Consider the following 22,903-nt stretch of genomic DNA (forward strand, 5'->3'; position numbering starts at 1 on the left):
ATGCTTTCATTTCATCTAGGCCCAATCATTTTTCATTTTGATATCGAAATGGTTGGACTCTACTCTGTCATTCCCTTTTGTTTGTTTATGTGTTGTGTGTGTGTGTGTGTGTGTGTGAGAGAGAGAGAGAGAGAGAGAGAGAGGGAGGGAGGGAGGGTCACGAAAGATCCATTTGGAAGTCGGACATGGAAAGCCACACAGTCGCATGATATGCCACAGATCCTTGATGGGTTCGACCCGCTTTGAGTGCTCGTAAGTCAGCTATAGGCCCAAGGTGGACCATCTTGTAATGCGTCCAGGATGTTTCACCTGGCGGCATCATCGCGGGGATCACAGTTGGGCCCCCTTTCCCTTTCGGGAGTGGCCGGGGTAACCCAGTGGGGTTTACCTTTATTTTTTTTACTGGGAAATGAACCTAAGGGAATAAACAGGTTCTCTCTGCCTCCCTATTTAAACCCAGGAGCAGTTTAAGGACCTGCTCAGGTCCAATCTTAACAACTTAATAAAGTGTTGTCAAACAGGTGGTCTTTATGGGAAAGAAGGAAAGTCGACGAAGTATCGCTAATAATCAACTGACTTTCGTTTTTGGTGCACGTTGAAAAATTATTTGCAAACACGATCACTTGACTATAATAGTAACATGACACTTTGAGCGAGACATTGATGTCGTTTCCCCCCGTCAAGATGATGATTATGTCTTGGTTTTTCTTATTTTATGTCCATACTACATACCCGATTAGTAATGAATGCTATTGTTAGGTTACTTGTGTTGCTAGCTTTTTAGCTTTGATTAGATCCGGTTCCATGAATTCTTTTGTGACCCAAAAAGCCTGTGGTGGAAGTGGAGGGCCTTGCCATAGGAGCACTCAAGTCTCCGGCCCAAGTGCGAGGACCCTAACCAAGCTTTAGGGTCTCGAGTCCAGCCTCAATAGACTTGGACTTGAACTTAATGCCCTAGCATAGGCTTTTGGGGTACAAAGCCTAACCTCTATGCACTAAGGCCCAAGCACTAGGGACCTGGGCGAGCATTGAGGACCCAAGACAAGGTCATCGGGGTCTCAAGCCTAGCTTTAGTAGATTCGGGTTTGACCTCAATGGATTGAGCCCGAGCATTGAGGACTTGAACACAAGCACCAGTTTCTCAGGCCCGGCCTCAGTTTACTAGAGGTGGGGTGCTATAGAGCTTGGCAAAGGTGCCGGGGTCCTAAGTTTGGCCTCTATGGACTCAAACCTGGGCGTTGGGATCCGATCATAGACACCAATGTCCTAAACCCAACCTCTGTTGACCTAGCTCAAGCATCAGGGTTCTATGCTTAGTCTCTTTGGACTTGAGCTTGCCCTCGGTTGACTCAAGAACTGCTACCAAGGGCCCAAGAACTACAATTGGGGTTCTCTTACTCAAGTGAAGGATTTTTTGTCTAAGCGTTGAAATCGAGTCATATTCTTGAAAATAGCTTTCAATCTTTAGACAGGAAAATCATCTTTCCAAATTTAAGTATAAATTTTTTATTGACTAGAAAAACATTATTTATTGACTCACTTTCTTAAGTGATTCAAATACTAAAAAATGTTTGCTCAAAAAATATGTTTTATGAAATAAATGGAGCCTTAGTGAATTGCTCTTCCTCCTTCGCTCATGGATGGAGTCCAATGGCTGAGCCACGTTAACTTCCTATTTCGTACTTTTATCTCATTTTTTTCTTCTGTATTTGCCGTCGCTTTTGCTTAACAAAGAGGGAAGATGATTCCATATCATTTGGAATGAAGACTCTTTGAGAGATGTATGTTGGCAGACCAACCGAACTCAGTCTATCTTAAGGTTTAATTTGTTTTGCAAAAATATTTTCTGGCATTGTGATAATGAAAGTGATTTTTCTACCGAAACGTAAATTTAGAAAAATAATTTTCTCTTTCGAAAATCGAAAATCATTTTATAAAATAGGACTTGGAATCAATGTTTGGATTAGAAACTCTATGTTTGGGTATGAGAACTCCAAAACTTGTTTTAAAGCCTTTGGCTGTAAGGCATTCCCGAATGGTTCAAGCTGAGTCCATCGAGGTCGGCCCGACTCCATCTAAGCAACACCCGAGACCTCAAGAATTGTGCTCAAGTCCATCAAGGCTAGACTCGAGACATTAGGCCCGGAAATGTTGACACAGATGTTGGTCGATGTTGACATAGATAATTAAATATTTTTATTTTTAATTTTCTTATTTTATTTTTAATTTTTATTTTATTTCTTTCTTCTTTTGCTGCATTGGGCCTTGGCAACTGGCCACAAGAGAGGACCAACCTTGCCAGGATCTAGGCCTCGGCCTTGACGAAAGCTGACGGTCGGCCATAGGAAGGTGCTTATGAACTATGCCATCCCTTTCTGTCCAAGTGAATCAAAACATGGTAAGCATCATGATTTTTTTTCCTTCTACATTTAATTCAACTTACACTCTAATTTATTTTGATAGACAAGAATATTGGTACTTTAAGAGCATATCTAAAATTCTCTCCGATTCACATAAGATTGTAAGTGATTACTGGACGTTCTTAGAGTCATTCTTAGTGAAGGTAAGCATTTTTTATCTTCTCGAATCTTCGTACTCGAATAAAAAAAACGAATTCTTACGATGTGGCATCCGTGGGCTTACCTTTTAGGGTTTGCCCTTGGAGGATCCATGGTATATTCCAAAACACGAGGTCTTACTCAACATAGTACAATCCCGCACAGTAATCAGTATCTTGGAACAATAAGGATTGATTTGAACCGGTGGGAATGCCTCTTTTTCTTCGTCCTAGAGAGACGATCCTTCTAGCCGCTTCATGGGAAAATATCATGGTCCCAAAGCCAAACAAACCTAATCCCTGTATATATATATTCAGTGTTGTGTAGTTGGTACCCACGCGGACACGTGGCGGTGCTCCGAGTATATCTGCCTACTTAGTAAAATGTCAAAATTATCGATGTCATTTACTTTATGACTCGCGATTCCTTTGTTTGATGTGCTCTGGAACCATTGGTTGGCATGGCTCAAATCATGGTGGCAGATCTGATTTCCTTCCAAAGACAGCGACAACAAAATCTACAAGATGTGCGGGAAGTCTGTTACCTTGGTGACTTTTGTTCTTCTAGGGCAATTTAATAATCAAGGGCTCTAGATCAAAGGTCCCGCAGCATCTGCAACTTTTGGCCAGACATATGATCTTGGCAAAGCATTTTTAGTGATATCAAATGAATAGGTCCTAACTTCCCCAATTAGAGCTATCTTTACCCTCTCTTTTTTGACTTATTACAGTTAAATGTAGGTATACCGTTCACATCGCATGTCTCTCTCGATTTTATGATTAACACTAATAAAGTATGCTTACGCTTAGACTTCAAAAGACCTTGAGAAGTGTGGTGAGAAATAGGTATGAATATAATATATATCTATCACGCACATATAATGCTCTTGTAATTGGAGGTGAGGAAGCAAATAATGCTCGGCTTGGGTTTTGCGAGTTTCGTGCATGATGTATCTCTTAGGATATTATATGTTTGAGAGGTACGCGACATCAGACAAAACATGACATACTTATCTCTTTCCAAGAGATGTTCGGTCACGTAATTGGGTCGTGTTGGACCAACCAAAATCCAGGAGCTGCCATTCTTGGAAAGGATGTAGTTTCTTTCACTCAAACAAGAAACCCGAGAGTCAAAGCATGGTTTTCTCTTCTGGTGTGAAATGTAATGAGCATGATACTAATGAGAAAAACTCCATACACAACATAAAATTTATGTCATAGGTGATAATCTACACCGACTGGGACATACACAACAGAAGTTTCCTTCTTTGTCACTTCATCCTTGACTTATCCATACTAAATTAGTGTATGATAACATATGTATACAGATCATTATCATACCATTTACAAGATGAGGCGCGATTATCGAATTGATTAAATCGTAATGAGGATGACAAGAGGTCTATTTTAAAGTTAAAACTTTTATTTATGCAGGAAGCTGCCTGATTAACTCAAATCAGCAGGCAAAAAACTTTTTTTTTTTTTTTTTTTTAACAAAATAAGAGGATCTGCCTTGTAGCATGCCTCCACTGATTTCTGCCTCTCCATTTGGAAAACATTCTAGATTGATACCAACCATTTCGGTCCTGTTCTGGTAAACGGCCACGTTATCATATCACCGCCCGACAAGACAGGCTAAGGATGTATGGAACCATGAAGATTTTTGCAGGCCATTTGTTCTTTTTATTTATTTATTATCTAGCCACTGACTATTACCTAGAGTGTGAACGAAGGAAGGTTTACGTCCTTGTCATCGTAGCCCATTTCACAATAATTGACTCGGGGCACATGGCGCAGGAATAGAAGCCTATCTCAACTTCTAGATAAACGTTGAATCGAGCCGAAAAACTTGGCCTGAAAGCATTGGAGAGAGCAGTTGATGATTCCATGACAAGAGATGTGATGGCTCAGAACGCGTCAAAAAGTCTCTCGAGGATCGATGGCATTGAAAAGGAAAAAAAGGAGACGCATCCATCTTGAGAAGATGCATCCATCTTGGTCCTATCTATCCTTTCCTGAGATATTTTCATGATTCACGATTAGATTGGTGCAAAAATAATGGCGTGCTAGAGTCATTGGCTATGACTTTGCTATTACGTTGCGAAGCTAACTGCTTCGAAGCGTAGAGTTATTTACCTACTCAAAGAACTCACAAGCGAAAACGATTTCGATCCGTGCGTTGTAGGAGAATTCAATGAAATGTCTTGCCTGGTGCTTCAGCAGAAGCACTTCAGTTATTGTTTAATTGGTGCACGAACCAGAAGAAATGAGTGAATCCCAAATTTAGATCTGTGATTCTCCAATGACACGATCGGCCGATATATCCTCGAAAGTTCAGCCGATTAATTTAAGACGCGACATCAGGTTGGCAGCCGAATAGTGCCAAAGTAACTTTCTCGAGACCAGTCCAAGAGGCCTCTTGCCCTTGTGATTTAAGCAGAGCGCGTTAAGAACCGATGAGATTTATCGAGTGTCTTCTTCTTCTTTCTTTGACAGAGTAAACCTAACTTTGGAGCAGCTTCAAGATGACGGAATAATTCAACAAAAAGCAATAAGGGTTGCAAAAGAATAATGCGCTAATCATGATACGATAGAGGTGTACGTGTATTCACCAGCAATACTGGCACTTATTTACTGGTTTTCGCTGCAAATGAATCAACTTGTTGCTACATTGCTTCGTCCTCTTTCATTGGACAGATGTATTGTCATTAACATAAATTAGGACTATTTATTTCACAGAAAATGAATTATTTAAAGAAAATATTCTCCTAAATATGACCGTTTATATTGCTGAATATAAATACTCAATGAAAAACATCTAATTTTTATTTATTTATTCATTTTTGTAAACGATATAAGCAATCAATTTTTAAAAAATATTTTGAAATCATTTAATTTTCGGGAAACCAACAAAACTTAGTAATTTCGTGTTAATTTCTTTTCTTCTTTTTCTCTTTTCTTTTCTATTTTTATACTGGCAACTTTATGAAAAGACTGGTGAAGCACGGATTTCTTAAATTATTAATGCACAAAAGAAAAAAAAGTCCAGTACATAGGCATTTATATAAAACACGCACTAATGCTATAAATTTTTTCATCAATAAAAGGTCGAGAAAACTCATTATCTGAATAATATGGTGTTGTTGCAAACTAAATAGTACTAAATGAAATACATAAAATGAGCTATGTTTTGTGATATTCGATTGTGATATAAATCCTCATAAGATAAATTCTCGAAAATTAAATAATATCTCGCACAAGGCCTAACTTCCCAAGAATTGTATAATATCTTGGCCGAGGCCAGTCCCTTACTCGCCCCACTATTATTATTAGTATTAGTATGGCTTGTTTAGAATTCAGATGGAATTTGGATTCATTTTCCAAGAACCTTAACTAGTTCACCTTGACAAATGATCTTAAGGGTGGACTTGCTACATTAGCTTGATGCATATAGGATAGGGGTATGCAAATGAATCAAAAACTGCTTGGATGGCTCGAAATCGGACCGGTCTAGAATTGATGGTTCCCATGGAAACCGGTTTAGTTCTCGATTCTAATTTATTGAAATTGGTGAGTACCAGTCTAATTTCTTATTCTAGGCATGGAACTGCTTACCTAGACTAGACCTATATACATATATATATAATTCCAGCCCCTTTTTAGTGAAAATGAGTCCTTCTCGCATGCCTTTTGCCATTTACCTTGCAGTCCTACTCATGCGTCACGGTCCTCAATATAGAAACAAAAGGAAGAAACCCTAGCCTCATCTCACTCTCACCGTGAGAGTCTCACGCAACCACGAATTCCACTCTGTCGCTGCTTCGCAGACTTGCAACCGAGTGAAATTTTATACTTAAGCGTACTCATGCTTTTCGCTGTTATTGGCAAATTCGATTTTCAACCTAGGGTGCTTCTAACCATGTTGAAGTTTAGTTCGAGACTCTTGACCTCGTTGAGCCTGGTCGAATTGTATCCATGTATGTACCCCCCCAACATTTGCTGGTACCCTCTCTCCCCTCTGCTTTTGTTGCTTATCTAAGTATATGGGAGTTTCCCATTGGTACTTCATCTAGGGTTCTTGGGAATATCTTTCATGATCGTTCAGGTCACAAAATGTGGGCAACTTCTTGCACGGGGGGCAATGATGACGCTAGTGGACGTGGTAGGTTCTATCATAATGTTCACCGTCAGAGGCCCTCATGAATTTTGCAAGAATTGGAGACCAAGCCAACTCAGGAGAACTAAACTAGATTGGTTATCATGTCCTCAATGGATCCATGAATCCAAAGAAACAATTTTCGATTCCAAAAAATCTTTAGTGGGTGACTCCCGATTTTAGGTTGGGACCACCCATGCGGATCATGCTTACATCTTATAGCATTCCGCTCGTTAAACATTTCTTACAGGAATTCAAATCCAAAATTAAAGAGAATGAACAAAGCCCTTCACCTGTGCCGGCAATAATTTTCAATGATACCATTTTGGTGTCTACCTCTACCAATGAGACACGTCTCTCCAAGCCGGTCCCACTTTGAACCCTCTTTCCCAATCGGATGGTTCACTCGCTACACTGAGACGACACGCGTCCGCAATCACGGTGGTCGTCGTGCCCTCACTTTCTATATAAATTGGCACATGCCATCCCCGTCTTCTCCCCAAAGCTCCATGCAAATAAAGCCTCTCTGTTCTTTCCCGATGACCACTCAAACCTCGAGCAAACACAAACTAGCTTAAAGGAATATACGTAAGAGCGCGAGTTCAACGCAGAATAGTTTTATTTGTGCTTGCTCTGTAGAAGGAGCGAGGAGGGGGTGTTGAAAATGGCAGCCAAGAGAAGTGGCTATTATTATTCTCTGTCCTCGTTGGAGATGGACCGGATCTTGCTCAGATTCCGGCCGATCGCCCAGCCGGCGGCCAGCGGGTCGGGTTCCGGGGATCTTGTTCCTCGCTGGAGAGCAGCGGGCTCTACGACGTCATGCCGGTGATCAGAAAGAGAAGAAGATCCAGCAAGCGGGGGAACAATAGCATCAAGAGGCCCGCCGCACGGCGCCACAGAAAACGAAAGCCGTGTCGTGAGGAAAAGATGGTGTATGGATCACCAGGTGAGAGAGATTCTCTTGGCTTAATGAAATGGATTATCTTGGTAATCTTTATTTTCTTTTCTTTTCCCAGATCGTTATGAGTGCAATTATCCAGCACGTGCTAGTTATTCTAAATTCTATGCAATTTGTTTTCTTGAATTATCTGATTATGCTTTAGAGTTCATTAATTTTTATTTTTTTAAAGCACGCCAATTAATAATCCAATGAAATAGGTTCATGTTTTAAGACATACATGTTCTTTTGATGAATTGCTCTTTCTCGTGGTTCTGTGTAATTTTTTTTTGGCCAACAGTTGATGCAAAGAATTTTGTTTCTGTCCAACAATATTGATGCAAAGATCGATCTCATGATTAATAAGAACAGAGTTTACCGATTCATCTAGATCAGAAACATATATGAGGATGATGCATAAATTTTATCCTAATATATGAAGTTATGATGAATAATTAAGAATACTAGTTAAAGAAGTCCTTTGCCTTTTGTTACTCTTATTCAACAAGATACTTTCAAGGATGCATAATTAATTTACTTTAAAAATTAACGATGACCATAGCTTCATTTCACAATTTAATTATATGTAAAAGAATTTCCTCCACAAATATTCTTCTTCAAGGGGAGGAGCAGAGTTAGGTAGAAATTCTTCCGCACATATTTTTCTTCTGGCAAAGCGAGCGGCCGGGAAGGGTGATTTCACTTGTGACTAGCCTGGGAGGGCGACCTCGCCTACTGCCAGCCAACAAGGGCAACCTTTGCCGGTTGTAGCCTATGGTCTTGGCGATGGCGGAGAAAGAAGGAAAAAAAAAAGAAAAAAAGAAAAAGCAAAGCAAAGAAATGAAAATATAAAAAAAAAAATTCAAAAAAATTTAAAACATTAATAAAGTTTGTTCATACCATTTGGCCATACCATATAAGACGGTCAATATCTAAAATTTAATTATATCTAAAGAATTTATTCCAAAAATTTCTTCTTCAAGGGGAGGAGCAGGCTTAGGTAGAAATTCTTCCACATATATTTTCCTTTTGGTGAGGGGGCGGCGGCAAGGGTGATCTCACTCGGCGGCTGGGAGGGCGACCTCACCTACGGCCGACTAGCAAGGGCGACCTTTGCCGGTCTAGCCGGCTGTAGCCTATGGTCTTGACGATGGCAACCGACGGAGGAAGAAGAAAAAATAAAAAGAAAAGAAAAGAAAAAGCAAATCAAATAAAATATAAAAAAATTTCATGACATTGTAGACCGTGCCACATGATGACCAGATGAATTGCATTAGTAAAATATAGAAAATATTTATAATTCAATTGACATAATTGAAAGGTTTAGAATTGAATTGGAATGCGTGTAATAAGTTTATGACTTTTTTGGTTATTTTTATATAAAAATGAAGCCGAATAGTAAGTAATGAATTTCCTTTGATCTGTTATGTGTTCTGTTTTCAATACGTGTGTATTATAGTTAACATGTATATAATTATACCAAGTAAAAAGAGAGAGAGAGAGAGAGAGAGAAAGGGAGGTTCGTATATTATAGTTAAATGAGCTTTCTTACGCCTTTTGTTAAAGCATGTTTGATAAGAAATAATTAATTAATTGCACATAAAGTGTGATATTTAGTGCATTGGAAACAACAAATTTTCCTTTGGGTAGTTGACAAGTGCTTAGAGAGTTTCTTTAACAAAACCCTTTTAATTATGCGCACTGTCTTTCACGTGTTAACGCGATATAAAAAAGGGAAAATTTCATGAAAAAAATATAGCCAAAAATCTAAGAAAAGGTCCTATATAAAAGCATGTTTAAACCAAAAAGACGTTTTCGCCAATTAGTGTACAACTCCATTTTCTCTTCCAGTTTCTTTCTGATTAATATATCGTCGAAGTTGCTGATGGGATGCAGTCCTTTGAGGCTAGTTTCATTAACATTGTCAGACGATCTTATTTACTTTCTGCTCGTGGAAATCTTAGGTTTTGTCATACGGTCGACACTCGACAAGTGTGTAAGAAAAAATCAAAGTCTATTGCTTGAATATATGCCATGTCTCCTTATGTTGTGTTGGAGACACCAAGGAAGAAGGAGGGAATGGAAGTGGTGGTCGAAAATTGAGAAAATTATTCAAATTTCCATGAGAATTACCATTGGGGAAAATTCTCAAATTCTGCTATTTTTATTCCTCAACACACCTTCATTTTTTCTTTTCCAAACAATGCAAATACCTAGCATACGAACAAGGACCCAAGTGCAATTTTTCACTTTCGATTTCGATGGCTTCGTGCAGATTTAGGGGAGACTCCAGGACCTGAAACCCTCAGGTGGCTCTGCTTCAGCAATCGAGACGACGCCCTCCGCCGCACCGCCGAGAAGCCGTCGATGACGCCACGTGTGCCGGGCCCCGCGCAACGGACGTCAGCGGTCCAGGACCAGGCGGCGCCACGGGGCCCGGTGGTGGCGTCAACGGTCAGCGTCAGTGGGTGACCGACACATGGGTGGCCCCGGATGCCCTGGGGCGCACGGACGCCGAGAGGAAAAACAATCTGGAGAGGGACACGTGCCCGGGGTTCACGTCCGACGGGTGGGGGAGGGTCACGTGGACGAACGGGGCGTTCAGGAGGATGGTGGGGGCGGCGGCGGCGGAGGACCGGAGCAGGCTCGAGGTGTGGCTGGTGGCGAAGGAGGGAGCGCCCGAGGCGGCGGCGGCGGCGTTCACATGCCGGGTGAGGGTGGAGTACGCCGGCAGCGGCGACGGGAGGAGCTGCTCGCTCACGCTGCCGTGCGACGTGTGGAGGATGGACGGCGGCGGTTTTGCATGGAGGCTCGACGTCGACGCCGCTCTAACTCTCGGCTTGGGACTATAATTACATAATGGAAAAACAAGAAACTGTCGGGCGCACCAAAAGTGGTGAATACGTGATAATATCTGCTGTTTCGCGAGATCTTTGTATTGTGGTTGTTCTTATCCCTCTATAGAAATGTTGGTTTTTTTTTTTTTTTTCTTCTATGAATTCAAAGCAAGATATTGCTCACATCTTTCTAACTTCGTGCTTCCATCTTGTCCAATTTTGAAGTCTTTTTGGATTCTGATGATTAACAAATTGAAGTACGCCTGAGAAGTCAATTTTGTTCGACAACTCTTGAGGGAGAAGATGTGATGATAAGAGCAGAGGAAATGTAAGCTAAGGAAAACAATGGATCGATGCAGTACGTAATTTGAAAAATATTAATAATCCATACATCTATCTCCAAAGCAAAAAATATAGGGACATAATAGTATACGATACCTAATCGATTATAAGAATAAAATAAAAATCTATCGACCTAAGACACGATTTGTTTTCATTTTTGTCATCCATCAAATAGAACTATATATCAAGAATAAAACTTGAAGTCCTTGGCTTGAATTATTATCTCCCTCAACGCACCAATGGGGCTAATACCATTAGCAAAACGCCAAGTATGATGCAGATCTGAAAAAGCATTTTCATCAAGAAGTGTTAGGTTTAGCTGCATAAAGTGCCAAATCAATATCACTTGTGAAATATCACAGCATTAAAGAAATTGTGTTACCAACATACCCAGTTAGCGAACCAAGATAAGCTGAATTTCTTCGGCTTGTAGATAGCAAGCCACATGATGCAAGGCAGCTGTTTTATCATATCATACAAAAGTTAAAAAAATAAAATAAAATAGTCAGCACATAAATTATGATATACTTTGTACAAGTTAATGAATATAGTACAAATTGCTTACATAATATGTTGTAGGAGCAAAAGCAAATCCTCCGAAGAAGCTGAGAAGCCCTCCGAAAAATGGGAACGTGATGGCCAGGAACATTGTCAAAGCTGATCGTGAAGCACAAATCGTATCCCATTAATTAAGTAATGAAAGATAAACTTTAGAAAACTATGCAATAAAATGATAAGACAAGATTTAGGGTCAGAAAAAGTTTAGATAACTCACCAACATATAAGTTGCGTGTCATGAATCGGAGCATCCTAGTCGGCTTGAACTTCATTTTCTTCACCAGGCACGATTCTATCATATCAAATACCGGTATTGCGAACACCTGACATCCACACGACATCTCGTCGACCGAAGAAAAAGGAAGAAAGGCGTACAAACATAGGTAATCGAATGAAGAGGAGATTGAATTATCTATCTATACCTGATAGCTCCCGATCACATGAATCACGACAAACATATTAGCCGCGGCGATTAGCCACCGGGGCTTCTCGAGGATATGAGGACGTTATCCTGGACCGAGTTTCCGAACACCCAGTAGCCAATGAATGCGACTGGAAAGTAACATAAGGCGACGATCACATAAGCAAAAGCCACGCCCTTCCACATCGGTTTCTTTGACGGCTTTTCAGGCGTCGAAGGGATCGTGGCCTGAATTTCCAGCACGACATTATGACCGGCAAATGCGAACGCGATATCGCCCAGTGCGCTGAAGAATCCGAACACTCGGCCCGTGGTTGTCGAGGCCCTACTTCCATATTGGACGTCTGGTTGAACCCCTCTGTCCGCTGATGCTATCCATGCGATCGTCGAGTAACTGCGGAGTCACATGTTATGATTGCTATTTTGAGAACATTACCTTGAAAAGATCGCATGCTGAATGATGAAGATTTCACACAGTGTCGGATCCACAACAAAAGCGCTCGATCAGTTGCAAAAATTAGACGGAATTACCTAGAATATACCTTGACATGAACTACCAGAATAATTCTAAGTGTATCCGAAGTGAAACAAAAAGCATCCTTTCTGCATCAGAAGATTATCCTACAAACAAGTAGAAGTGCAGGATTATCAAATTTCTTATTAACTTGACATGAGGTGCCTTGGCTATCATGACGCAATTTTCAGTCCCCACAAAGAAAAGGTCCACATCAAAATACAGAAGGGGAAACTTTGGATGGTTGACATGATTATAAGCTACATTGGAAGGTCACTAAAGGGAAAATAGATGAAATACGGAACATGTTGTGGGTACATTCGCTAATGGATTTACAGTTTAAGAGGTTTAAACAGGAAATATTATCTGATACTACGTTGAAATAAGTAAATTAAGCGTGCAATTTGCAAATTTTATGATTTCATACTTTAGGACGTGTCAATAAGAAAGAACCAAAACATAGTGATTAGACTATCAATTGTTAGAAAATATAATTTCCTATAGTTACAATAAAAAGACAAAAAAGAATTATTCGGCAATCTGAAGAATTTAATACCTCAAAGACATGACGGCTGCGGCAAGAGAGACGCCCGTGATGGAATTGAAGCTAGGGAGGTGAGAGAGGACGAAGTGGACCGCCGCGAAGATCATGATGAAGTAGGTCATCTTGATCGGCTTGCAGTCGGGGCACACCGTGTCATGGAACTTCTGGAGCGATTTCCCGCCTGTGATCATGTACACGATGTCCACCCCGACCTCGACCATCAGCTGCTGCGGCACCACCACCCAGAGCCCCATCTTGTCGCCGAAGGCATGCTGTCCAAGCTCGTGGTATCGGTCGAATCTCTTCCCCGGCACCATCTCATGCATCTCCACCATTTGCCACAGGGTGTATAGCGTGATGATCCATGACAGGATCATGACAGTGGCCCCAGGTCCCCTAGAATAGCATGTACTTGTAATCAGATCATCGAAATAAAACAAGTAAAAACATTAACCAAAGTCACAGGCGACAAAAACCTAGACCTAGACGAGGAGATTAATGATGTGTTGATGTATGAAAAGGAAGGAAAAACTGACCATCCAAGTTGAGATATGGCATAAGGAAGCCCTAGTACCCCAGCTCCGACCATGGCAGTGACATTGTGAAAGGCAGAGTACCACCACTTTGCGTTCCTGGACTTGGTGATTGGAAGCCAGTCATTGAGATCTTTCTCTGACATTTTCTTGTTGCTGAGCGATTGATCCTCGATTTCCATCTCTGTCTCTCTCGCTTTCTTTTTCCTTTTTTTTTCTTTTCACATCCCGAAGTTCTATGGAAAAAGCTAGAGAACAGGTAAGGTGTGTTGAGATAGAAAAGATGGTTAAATGTTTCGAAATATCTCAGGATCTTTTATTCTGTTAGCAACAAATGATATGCGTCACCAACAACCAAGAAATTTTTTTAGAATATGTTTGAGTTCATGCGAGTCAATGCGCCAAAGCCCTTGATTTTGTTGGATGCAACGTCAGATTCACACGATCTAACGATCGTGATGTATTGAGTTAATGGGAATTGGCGCATTCTATTCTATCCTATCCTCTAGAGCTCTCTGAGGAGGGCTTAAATCCGCTTCGGATTGAGGCTAATATGGAATTGATGTAGCTTCCAGATTGATATGAGATTGAGACCAAGTCCAAGAATATTAAAACTACCCTTGTTCAGCTCTTTCTGTGCGTTTGTCTAATTTATTCCCGCATCTTTTGCTCAAAATTAGCATCTGAATCAATTGACCTAACAAAGTTATATCGGAATCATATTCCACCCCTTGATCCCATTATCGTAGATTCATTTATCGATTGTTACTTGCTAGCGAACACGTCATTTGAAAAAAAAAGTACGGAAACAGGGGAGCCTTCGACTTGATTTGGTGTTTGCTTTTCTTTTTCCTGCCAAGGGATTTTTTGTTTTTTGTTATTTTTGGCAGATCCTCCTTGGAATATGAATATATGAACGCGATCGATTCCTGTCTCTATCTATTGTGTTCTTTTTAAAGAAAACTGCTAAGCTATATTTCTATCAATGTCATTTTAACAGGACTATATATGACATGTACAGAGATGAGACCCTCACAATTTTAGCTCCTAGACGAATGATAAGAGTACATGACAATCGATTTTGAATTTGACTGATCTTGATAAGTCATTATAACTTCAATTTTGATTCGATGACAAATTAGTAGATATATCCTAATCATTTGAGTTACAGCGCTCAAATTATGTATCTGAATCGTACAGCCTTTTCATTTGCTGACATAAAAGGATGTAACTTAAGGACTCCTTGGCGATTATGAAACTTACCGAAAGTTATCCATAAAATACCCTTTAATCTTCGGTTTCTAATCGATGATCTCCAACTGTCTCTAATCAAATTCTCTTTTACAAATTCCTACTTTTCATTTGAACCCGTTAGTGTCCACGCGATAGACATGATCCCATCCTAATCATTATACAAAATGATCACGTCTTTTCCGCAGCGTGCATCACGCGTGCATTACCAGCTTCGATTAAAAGAAAAGAGACTGTAGATTTCAGGACAAATTTAGCCCACCCGAGACCGGACTCGATGTGATTTTCATTTTAAGAGAATGAAGTAGTTAGAAATTACTCTCTCGTCAGCTGTGATTCGTCGATCCTACTACTTCATTCAAGTCGAGCGTTTTCTCAACTGCATGCTTGCCATGTCTGGGGTACCACAATATCTAGTTTCTCTCCCGGATACAACCAACAGGCGGAAAGACAATGCTCTCCACGGAACTACGAGGGAATCAGTGTTTGCAACATGCGATCAGGAAAAAGTGTCGTCTTTTCCGCAACGTGAATCATCACGTGTGCCATGCTAGCTTCAATTAAAAGTAGACAGACTGTAGGACATTTCAGGACAAATTTCGCCCACTGGAGATCGGACTCAATGTGATTTTCGTTTTAATAAAATGAAGTAATTAGAAATTACTCTCTGGACTTGGATTTAAAAACAAGGCAATAGGGTATAAAATGGAATTTGAACTCTTTTAAAAAATATATTTTGAGGTCGGACTTATCATCGACTGGCAAGTTCCGTCTACATCTTCATCTTTCCCTGCAATTCGGTTCTACATTGTGATCAATGTCGAGTCCAATATTTTTCTTTCTTAAGAATAATCTCTACACAGAGTATAGCTCGCCAATTAGCCGAGACTTGTGTTGTTCTTTCTTGCCTGGACCCGACCTAGGAGCGACAGTAAAAGACAAAAGAGGCGAAAGGAGCAAGCAAGTTAAACAAATCCCTAAGAAATAAATAAGGGATAACAAACAACAGCCATTTTCAAGACAAGATCAGTCTGTCTATCAGGCTATTTGAAAAGGATAACAATGCTGTTCCTCTTAGTGATGAAATTTAGAAGTATGAAGTATCCCAATCAAAGTGTCAAGATTTAGATGCAAAGTGGGATCTACCAACGCAACTAGAGAGGATGGAAGAGCGCAGGTTCAATCAGTTCGAGAGATTTCATAGTTATCGGGTCATGAAAGAACAACTTAGGCTTGCTCAAGGCTGTACTTTCAACTCTTCATCCTCTGCATAATAGCCATGTCAGGATAAAGAAACATGAAGTTTCAAGTGAAGTTTTGAACTGAAAACATTAGCGGAAGCCATAAAATCATCAGGATCTTTTGGAAGAATAAGTAGGGAAGTGAAGTTTTATTCTGACAATACTTGACAATTAATGCGTCCAGATTGTCTATACAGAGACGCAGCACATAAATTGATAAAAGGGAAGAGTAGTTAACAAGTGGATGGTCAAAAGAATGTTTGGTGACAGAGAAGCAGACCACCTGAATTGATTCTCCGCTGTTGTCTCCACCTTTCTAATAGAAAATCCTCGTCACTTGGAAAATTCAAATACTTATCCAGGTCAAAATGGCAGCCTGAGTGATGTTTATCACTATATCTTCTAGATTCTCTGGATTGACTGCCAATGGATTCTCTGACCACCACTATAGGGCTATCTACAATTCCTGGACTCCAACTACCATGACTGCTTGAGGAAAAATAGCTCGGGTCCCGTGCAGTACTAGCTTCCTATTTCACAAAGATGAGTCAGTATGAAATCAGATGAAACGGAGATAACAAGGATGGGCAGAGGAATAACTACAACAACATTAGTTCCACTGATTATTGAAAAAGATGGTGGACAACAAATTTAAGTACAACTACCCAGCAAAAATCAACTGTCAGTATATATGTAAATAAAACAAATTAGCGACCCCCTCCCTTAGCAAAGAAACAAAAGACAGGCAGCATTTATCCATTACCTGAGCTGCATCCAACATTTCAGCTCTTGAAGCCATTGGTGACTGCATCTTTTCTTGCTCGATGGCGGAGAAACATCATTACTGGTTTCCCATTGTAACCATGGCAATACAACCCCATCCATTTCAATGGGAGGAGGCATGGACTTTGCTGGAGTTTGAGAAGTATCTATCTTAGTCGTTCCACCTAAAGTTGAGCTTGTATCGCTTCTTTCTCCATCTAACGATGATATATCTGTATCTTCTACACTTGAAATGAAATCCTGAATATACTTCTCAGCCTCAAAAGCCAGATGATTAGACATCCTGCCTTTGTCATTACTCTTCTGGTGTTTTTATCAAAAAAAGAGAGCTAAAGTCACCAAGTGGGAGAATTTAACAGTAAATATTCACAGAAGATAAAAATCAAGAGAAAGAAAGAATGTTACCCTTCTGTTTCGCGATGGTTTCTCTGGTACAGGGGATTTTGTATCAGGATGAAATTCATTTACAATCTGACTGAGCTCTTTCCCACGCTGCTCTTCCAACATAATTTCAGCTAATAAATCTTTTTTGCGCTTCTCTGACTGTCAATTAGTAAAATAAACCCTTCAATGAGATCAACTGACTGGTGTTCTTCTAAGAGAGTACTAAAGAAGTCTTCGCTCAAATATCCAGAGACGTTCGAGTCATAGGATCAATGTCTCAGTGCAGTAAGTGTTCACAAATTGTCACCTTATGGAATTGCTCAGCAGGAGAGTGCATGGTAGAATAAATAAGATAAATATCAGCATCAGCAGGATGCTGAGGTAACCTGTCATACCTGTTCTAGCTTTGTTGCATAATTTCTTATAGTGGAGACAGCCTTACAAGCATCAGAATTTTCCAAAGCTAAATAATTGTCATGTGCTCCAACAGAGGGCTTCCTTCTTAACATAGCCTGCAAGCATTGCCAAAGTACAGAGAAGTACCAATGAGAGACTCCTCAAAAATCAAATGGTGGACTCACTGGGGATGAATCCAGTTAGCAAACAGTTCCATCAAGACAGAAATGCTTAAGACCTGTTCAATTTCCATCTTGATCTCTTCCATAGCATGTCTGAATTCTTGACGCATTGCTTTGCACAACCCACTGTTAACATCCCCTCCAGTGGGGTGGTCAGTCTAAAGGAAGAATGTTGTGAGCAAAGGGCAAAGGACTGCAGTGTGCTACCACATGCAATAGTTTTAATTTCAAAACACTTACAGTCTTCTGGGCATAAACTGCTCGTATTGTTCTCTCACTTCCATTTTTCCCAGAATAAGCATCCTTCGCTTCGTCATCAGTCAGTGCAGATGAATGGCTCTGATAAGTATAAGACAGAGCGTTAAATATCATTTATATACAAAAAGGTGTCCTAAGGGAGCACATAAATTGGCCAGCAGGTGAGACCAGACTGGAAGTTGGCCGCTGTCATGCCATCTCAGACCCTTACCATTAAAATTTGAACGCTACGAACAGGTAAAATGAGAGAACTTACAGAATAACCGTCATAGGACTTGAGATCCTTTTGGCTCGAAGTCCTTCTCAGTGCTTGTCTGTTGCTTGAAGCAGAGGGTTTCTGTGATGGTAGCTTTTGGATGTTCCCATTGCCCACAGTCTTGTTATTAGCATAACCAAAAGAACTGCGAGAATTGTCTACATCACTCTAGCATGTGCAAAGCAAGCAAAGGCATAAGTATAATGCGCCATTTGATTCTATATCACAGAAAGACTATCGAATTCAACTTATATCAGGAGGACAGAACATGGAATGACAGCCAGTCAATTTCTGTTTGTACTTGACATACTCTGGGAATTAGCATAAAGTTATGTGTCTAGAAAGCCAGTAGCAAATCCATACCCATTTCAATCGTCACCACTATCAAATTTAGAGAATACAAAGAAACATTTCTTAGATTCAGGAACAAAACAAAACCCAAAATTCTCACAGATTAAGTAGCTCAGAAGCAAGTAGCTTCTTTGCCCTCTAAAAACTTGTGATCTACAGTAAAAAACGCGACTAAATTTCTCAAGACATGCGGAGGTAAGAACATCGAGTTCACCTCGGAATCGCTAATCTGGCAGCGAACAACCGAAACCGACCGCCTCCGCCGCGAATTACTTTCAGGAACCACCCTCCCGCACCGGAACCCTCAAGCACATTACCCTTACCACCGCCACCAACTCTCGAGCTCTGCCTGAAACCGACCTCCCCGCCTCTGCGAAGCGCTTTCCCTTTCTTAGGGCTGACGTCAGTGTTCCGCGAGCTCGACCGACCCCGATCTCCGGAGCTGAAGAACTCAACAGCGAGATCGTCGAGGCTGATCTCCGGGAGCCCCGATCCTCTCAGGGTGTTCACGAACCTCCCCCTGGGAGCCGCCGGCGCGGCGTCCTCGGCGAACGGGTCCTCGGGCTCCGCCAGCCGGCGCGAGAACCGGCTCAGGCTCCGCGACCGGCGGTGAGCCGAGCTCCGGCTGGAGGTTGCGGAGCCGTCGGCGGAGGCCGGCGAGGCCCCGATCGGCGTCCTCTTCGTCGTGGACCGGAAGGCCGACGTCGCCATTTCCTCTCCCCCCCAGGCGCGGCCGCGAGCTCACCGGTGGAGCGGCATGTATATATAGACGCCCGGCCGGCGACGGAGCGGCGAGGCGAGAGGGGGACGTTAGGGTTTAGGATCGCTCATTGATGTCGGCATTGATTCGAATGATGAAGAAAATTGGAGGAGAGGCGTTTGGCGGAGAGGTCGAAACTGGGAAAGCAATTTTGAAATTTCGGAGGAAGGCGACGCGGAGAAGATGGAAAGGTCATTAAACTGGTCTCGAGGGGTTGAATTTCCCACGCTTTTAATTGTGTTGACCGTTGAGTTATTAGTATTTTCACCCTAGATTATTTAATTTAAACCGAAATCGACGGGTCAAATTTTGTTGATTTTATAGCTATCATTGCTGGTTAAGCGTGGTAGGTAGATATCGTAATCCGGCCACCCCATTTTCTTTCCTAATTACAGTCCTTCTTCTGCCTTTTTTATTTGTCGAGTTAGTAAATCTATTTCAAAGTAATTCCTAGTTTTAGGCTTGCGCCTCCTATATATTTACTTATTTTCGTGGATCATGAAAATAAGGTAATCCGTTAATTACCAATGTCAAGGTAATCTCGATCAATTGGTAGATCGAGCCAACCGTTGAGTCTTAAATATTATGCTTAAGTCTATCGTAATTCAAAGAACTTTGTAAAATTAATCGATCTGACTTGATATATCTTGATAAGTGTGACAAAAAGAGAAATAAAAAGTCGTTAGCCAAATTCTTCCGTTTAGTACCAATCGACACTCCATCATTAGGTAAAATGAAAATTTTGGTGGAGTAGGTAAGGCGAATGGCTAGCTTTGCAATTAATTTAGAGAGAGACAAAGGTTACGACACCATTTTTATTTGAATTGCCCGTATCCTGACTCCTCCTTCAATCTCAACCACACCCATATTGGTCATAAAGTTGGCCAGTCGTGATCTAAGGACAGAACTTACAATTTCGAATTCAAGGAACATCATGTAGACTCGCCCTTCATTATTTATAACCGGTTTGCATTCGCCCGCAAAATCACAAGTAAAACCCGTGAAAATAAAAATGACTACTTTTCATTCCCGAAGTCTAAAAAGTTCCGTGCACAAAGAAGAAAATGGAGCAGAGTTTCGGGGCGGTAAATTTAAACGATCATCTGAATACTTCAAACATTGTTGGTAAGTGAAAACTGAATGGCAACTTATCGGTTTTGTTGACTGTTTAGAAAGGTTAAGGGACCAAAGTGATTTTACCATGCTTAATGATAGATTGCCAACCGCTATTAAATTTTAGAAATAAGGTTCCTTGGTTTCATGAAAAGAACATTCAGAAAAACCTCTTCTTCTTTTTTTTCATTTTCCAGTGTTCATTTCTCGAAAAATGAACCTGTCGTAAAAAACGTTTTTCATTAAGGAAAAAAGTATTTTTAAAAAAAAAGGAAAAATATTTTCCACTTCTCGAGTTGAGGAAAATATTTTCCTTACTTTCTCTTATCCTATACCTTTTTTTTTTTGTCATGGCCCTACTGCATTTCTTACTCGAACACTCACTCTGACTTTTACCCCGCTTCCTTGCGGGGTGTGAGAGTCGAAACCCACTCCTAAACTAAATCGTCCGCACCCCAACCCTCCTAAGAATGTGGGGATTCAAACCTCTCTTATCCCACACCTCTTCTTTTTCTTTTTTTCTCTATTTATTATTTTTCACATCCTTCTTCGGTCGTTTGCCAACCATGACTACGACCAACAACCACCACAAGTGAGCCTCGAGCTCAAGGCTCACCATGGTCGGCCTCAGGCCTTGCCTAACTCGCCCTCATGCTTGCCAAATCAATGAACCAAAGAACAAGTGTGAGCCTCTGGCTTCCTAGAAAACATTTTCCAAAAATGCTATATTTTCTGCGAAACAAACAGGGCTTATTAAATATATTAGAAGTCTTAAAATTTATCACGAAATGACGATTGAATCCTAAATTTTTTAAAAAAATATAATCAAATCCTAAACATTGTCATGTCATAAAAGTACAATCGAGTCCTAAAATTTTTTTAAAATGATTTTAACAGAATGATTTAATTAGATTAATTCGACAAGTTCTATAACTTAATTATACTTTTGAAATTTGTTAGGGTTCAAATTGCACTTTCATGATAAAGTTTAGGATTTGCAATATATTTATTCTAAAATTTTATTCAGGATCCTTCATTAAGAAGTTTCTTACCGCCATAAGAGTTTTACCACTCAAAATTCAATCGTTGATTACCAAATTGCTTTTACATTTTACCCCACTCAAATCCAATTGTGAGTTTCGAGCCAAGTGTCTTCCAATTTACAATTGGACCTGCCCATCATAGAGTATCGTGCCAACAAAATTATGATTTTATGAATCTCAAATCAAATAGCAGGATACAAACTGATTTAAAAATTTCAAGTGACCCGAATATTAGTTAGTAATTTATCAATACAATAACTTTACTACACTCGAACTTCAAAGGAAAATGACCAACTATTTCTAAATTCTATAAGTGATACTCGTCAATTAGCCGGTTACTTAGTCAGGAGCATGTTCTAATTCTTGGGTAGTACTACTACAACCGTTTGAGGAGAACAAAAATGAGGTTGATTTTCTTTAACTCCATTTGTTTCCTAGAAAATGAAAAATGATCGCTTGTATCCTCACGTAAATGAATAAATATAAAATATTTACATGGCCTATGAAAACAATCAACCTACAATGCCGTTGATAATGAAAATATTATCCATAAACTAAATATGTCGAGCAATTTTTCGAAATATGTTTTTCAAATCATTAATTTTTTTGGCAAAAAAAAGGGGCCCTAAGTTGTTGCAGGTTATTGCTTTTCTGCGGGGGATGCTAACTGTGATGCAAAATGGCCAAATTGAGCAATTTCATGAACTGCTTGTGATCGGTGGTTGGGAAAGAACCTCCTTTTGGATGATCGACAGTGGCTCACCCAAGGTACGGAAGTAACATGTACATGACGGCATTTGCATACTAGTCCACCGTGTGGTGCACGGCAGAGATGGTTTGGCTTTTAGCCCCCCTCCGTGAAGCTGATCTCTCTGTTCGTAAAGCAAGAGCCGGCATTGATGGATTGAGGTGAAGCCACTTGTCACTAATCGCTCGAACCAGCCCATTGCAGGATGGATGTCATCGGTCTAATTTTTCTTGGAGACGTAAGAGGAATATTGTTTAAAAAAACGTTAAAATCTAGCCAATTAAATCATGAACTTTTCAATTATACCAATTCAGTTCAAACCTTATAAAAATTTGCTAATTTAGTTATAAACCTTTTAACAATTTGCACATATAGTTCTTTTAGCTAATTATATAATTAATAGGTTTAGAACTAGCTCGACAAACTTTCAAAAGATTTAGAACTAAATAAATACACTTGAAAATGTTTAGGACTAAAATAACACAATTAAAAGGTTTATGACTCAATTGGAACAATTGATAGATTTAGGGCAAAATTGGGACCTGTTTCATTTCAAAATGGATTGCGTGCAGATCTCGTGCAACTTATCGAAAAGCTTTGGACATTCATTTGGTCGGTATAACAACTTTATTGGTCGCCGAAGAGGAAAGTACCAGAAAAATATATGCCGATTTGACAGAAGATGAAATCATAGAAATGGAAGAGCCAAGCCTCGACGTAATATGTGTTTTGTTAACA

General features: G+C 40.3%; 2 protein-coding genes and 1 pseudogene across 2 annotated transcripts; 1 reads left to right on the plus strand and 2 right to left on the minus strand.

The window, feature by feature from the left end:
* The first annotated feature begins 6,701 nt into the window (after nt 1-6,701).
* LOC120289894 lies at nt 6,702-10,651 on the plus strand. The gene is made up of 3 exons (XM_039305286.1): nt 6,702-6,719; nt 7,353-7,659; nt 9,926-10,651. The coding sequence occupies exons 1-3, from the start codon at nt 6,702-6,704 to the stop codon at nt 10,120-10,122; spliced, it is 522 nt and encodes a 173-aa protein (XP_039161220.1). The 3' UTR covers nt 10,123-10,651.
* Nucleotides 10,652-11,013: 362 nt separating this feature from the next.
* LOC120289341 lies at nt 11,014-13,470 on the minus strand (annotated as a pseudogene).
* A 2,490-nt stretch (nt 13,471-15,960) lies between these two features.
* On the minus strand, nt 15,961-19,282 carry LOC120289895. The gene is made up of 9 exons (XM_039305287.1): nt 18,858-19,282; nt 18,716-18,804; nt 18,151-18,318; nt 17,877-17,975; nt 17,693-17,794; nt 17,454-17,570; nt 17,080-17,217; nt 16,655-16,977; nt 15,961-16,421 (listed from the first exon to the last, which is right to left on the minus strand). Exons 1-9 carry the CDS (start codon nt 19,210-19,212, stop codon nt 16,349-16,351), a joined length of 1,464 nt encoding a protein of 487 aa, XP_039161221.1. The 5' UTR covers nt 19,213-19,282; the 3' UTR covers nt 15,961-16,348.
* Nucleotides 19,283-22,903: the final 3,621 nt, after the last annotated feature.

Source organism: Eucalyptus grandis, chromosome 11, assembly GCF_016545825.1.
Source record: "Eucalyptus grandis isolate ANBG69807.140 chromosome 11, ASM1654582v1, whole genome shotgun sequence".
Lineage (NCBI taxonomy): Eukaryota > Viridiplantae > Streptophyta > Magnoliopsida > Myrtales > Myrtaceae > Eucalyptus > Eucalyptus grandis.

Excerpts from the sequence above, each read along its gene's own strand:
- LOC120289894 (XM_039305286.1), top strand. Across the intron at positions 7,660-9,925 it reads GATGGTGTATGGATCACCAG|ATTTAGGGGAGACTCCAGGA; the intron begins GTGAGAGAGATT and ends GGCTTCGTGCAG.
- LOC120289895 (XM_039305287.1), bottom strand. The coding sequence starts at position 19,212 with ATGGCGACGTCGGCCTTCCGGTCCACGACGAAGAGGACGCCGATCGGG. Across the intron at positions 17,976-18,150 it reads AGTCCTATGACGGTTATTCT|AGCCATTCATCTGCACTGAC; the intron begins GTAAGTTCTCTC and ends TATACTTATCAG. Across the intron at positions 17,795-17,876 it reads CAGTTTATGCCCAGAAGACT|ACTGACCACCCCACTGGAGG; the intron begins GTAAGTGTTTTG and ends TTCTTCCTTTAG.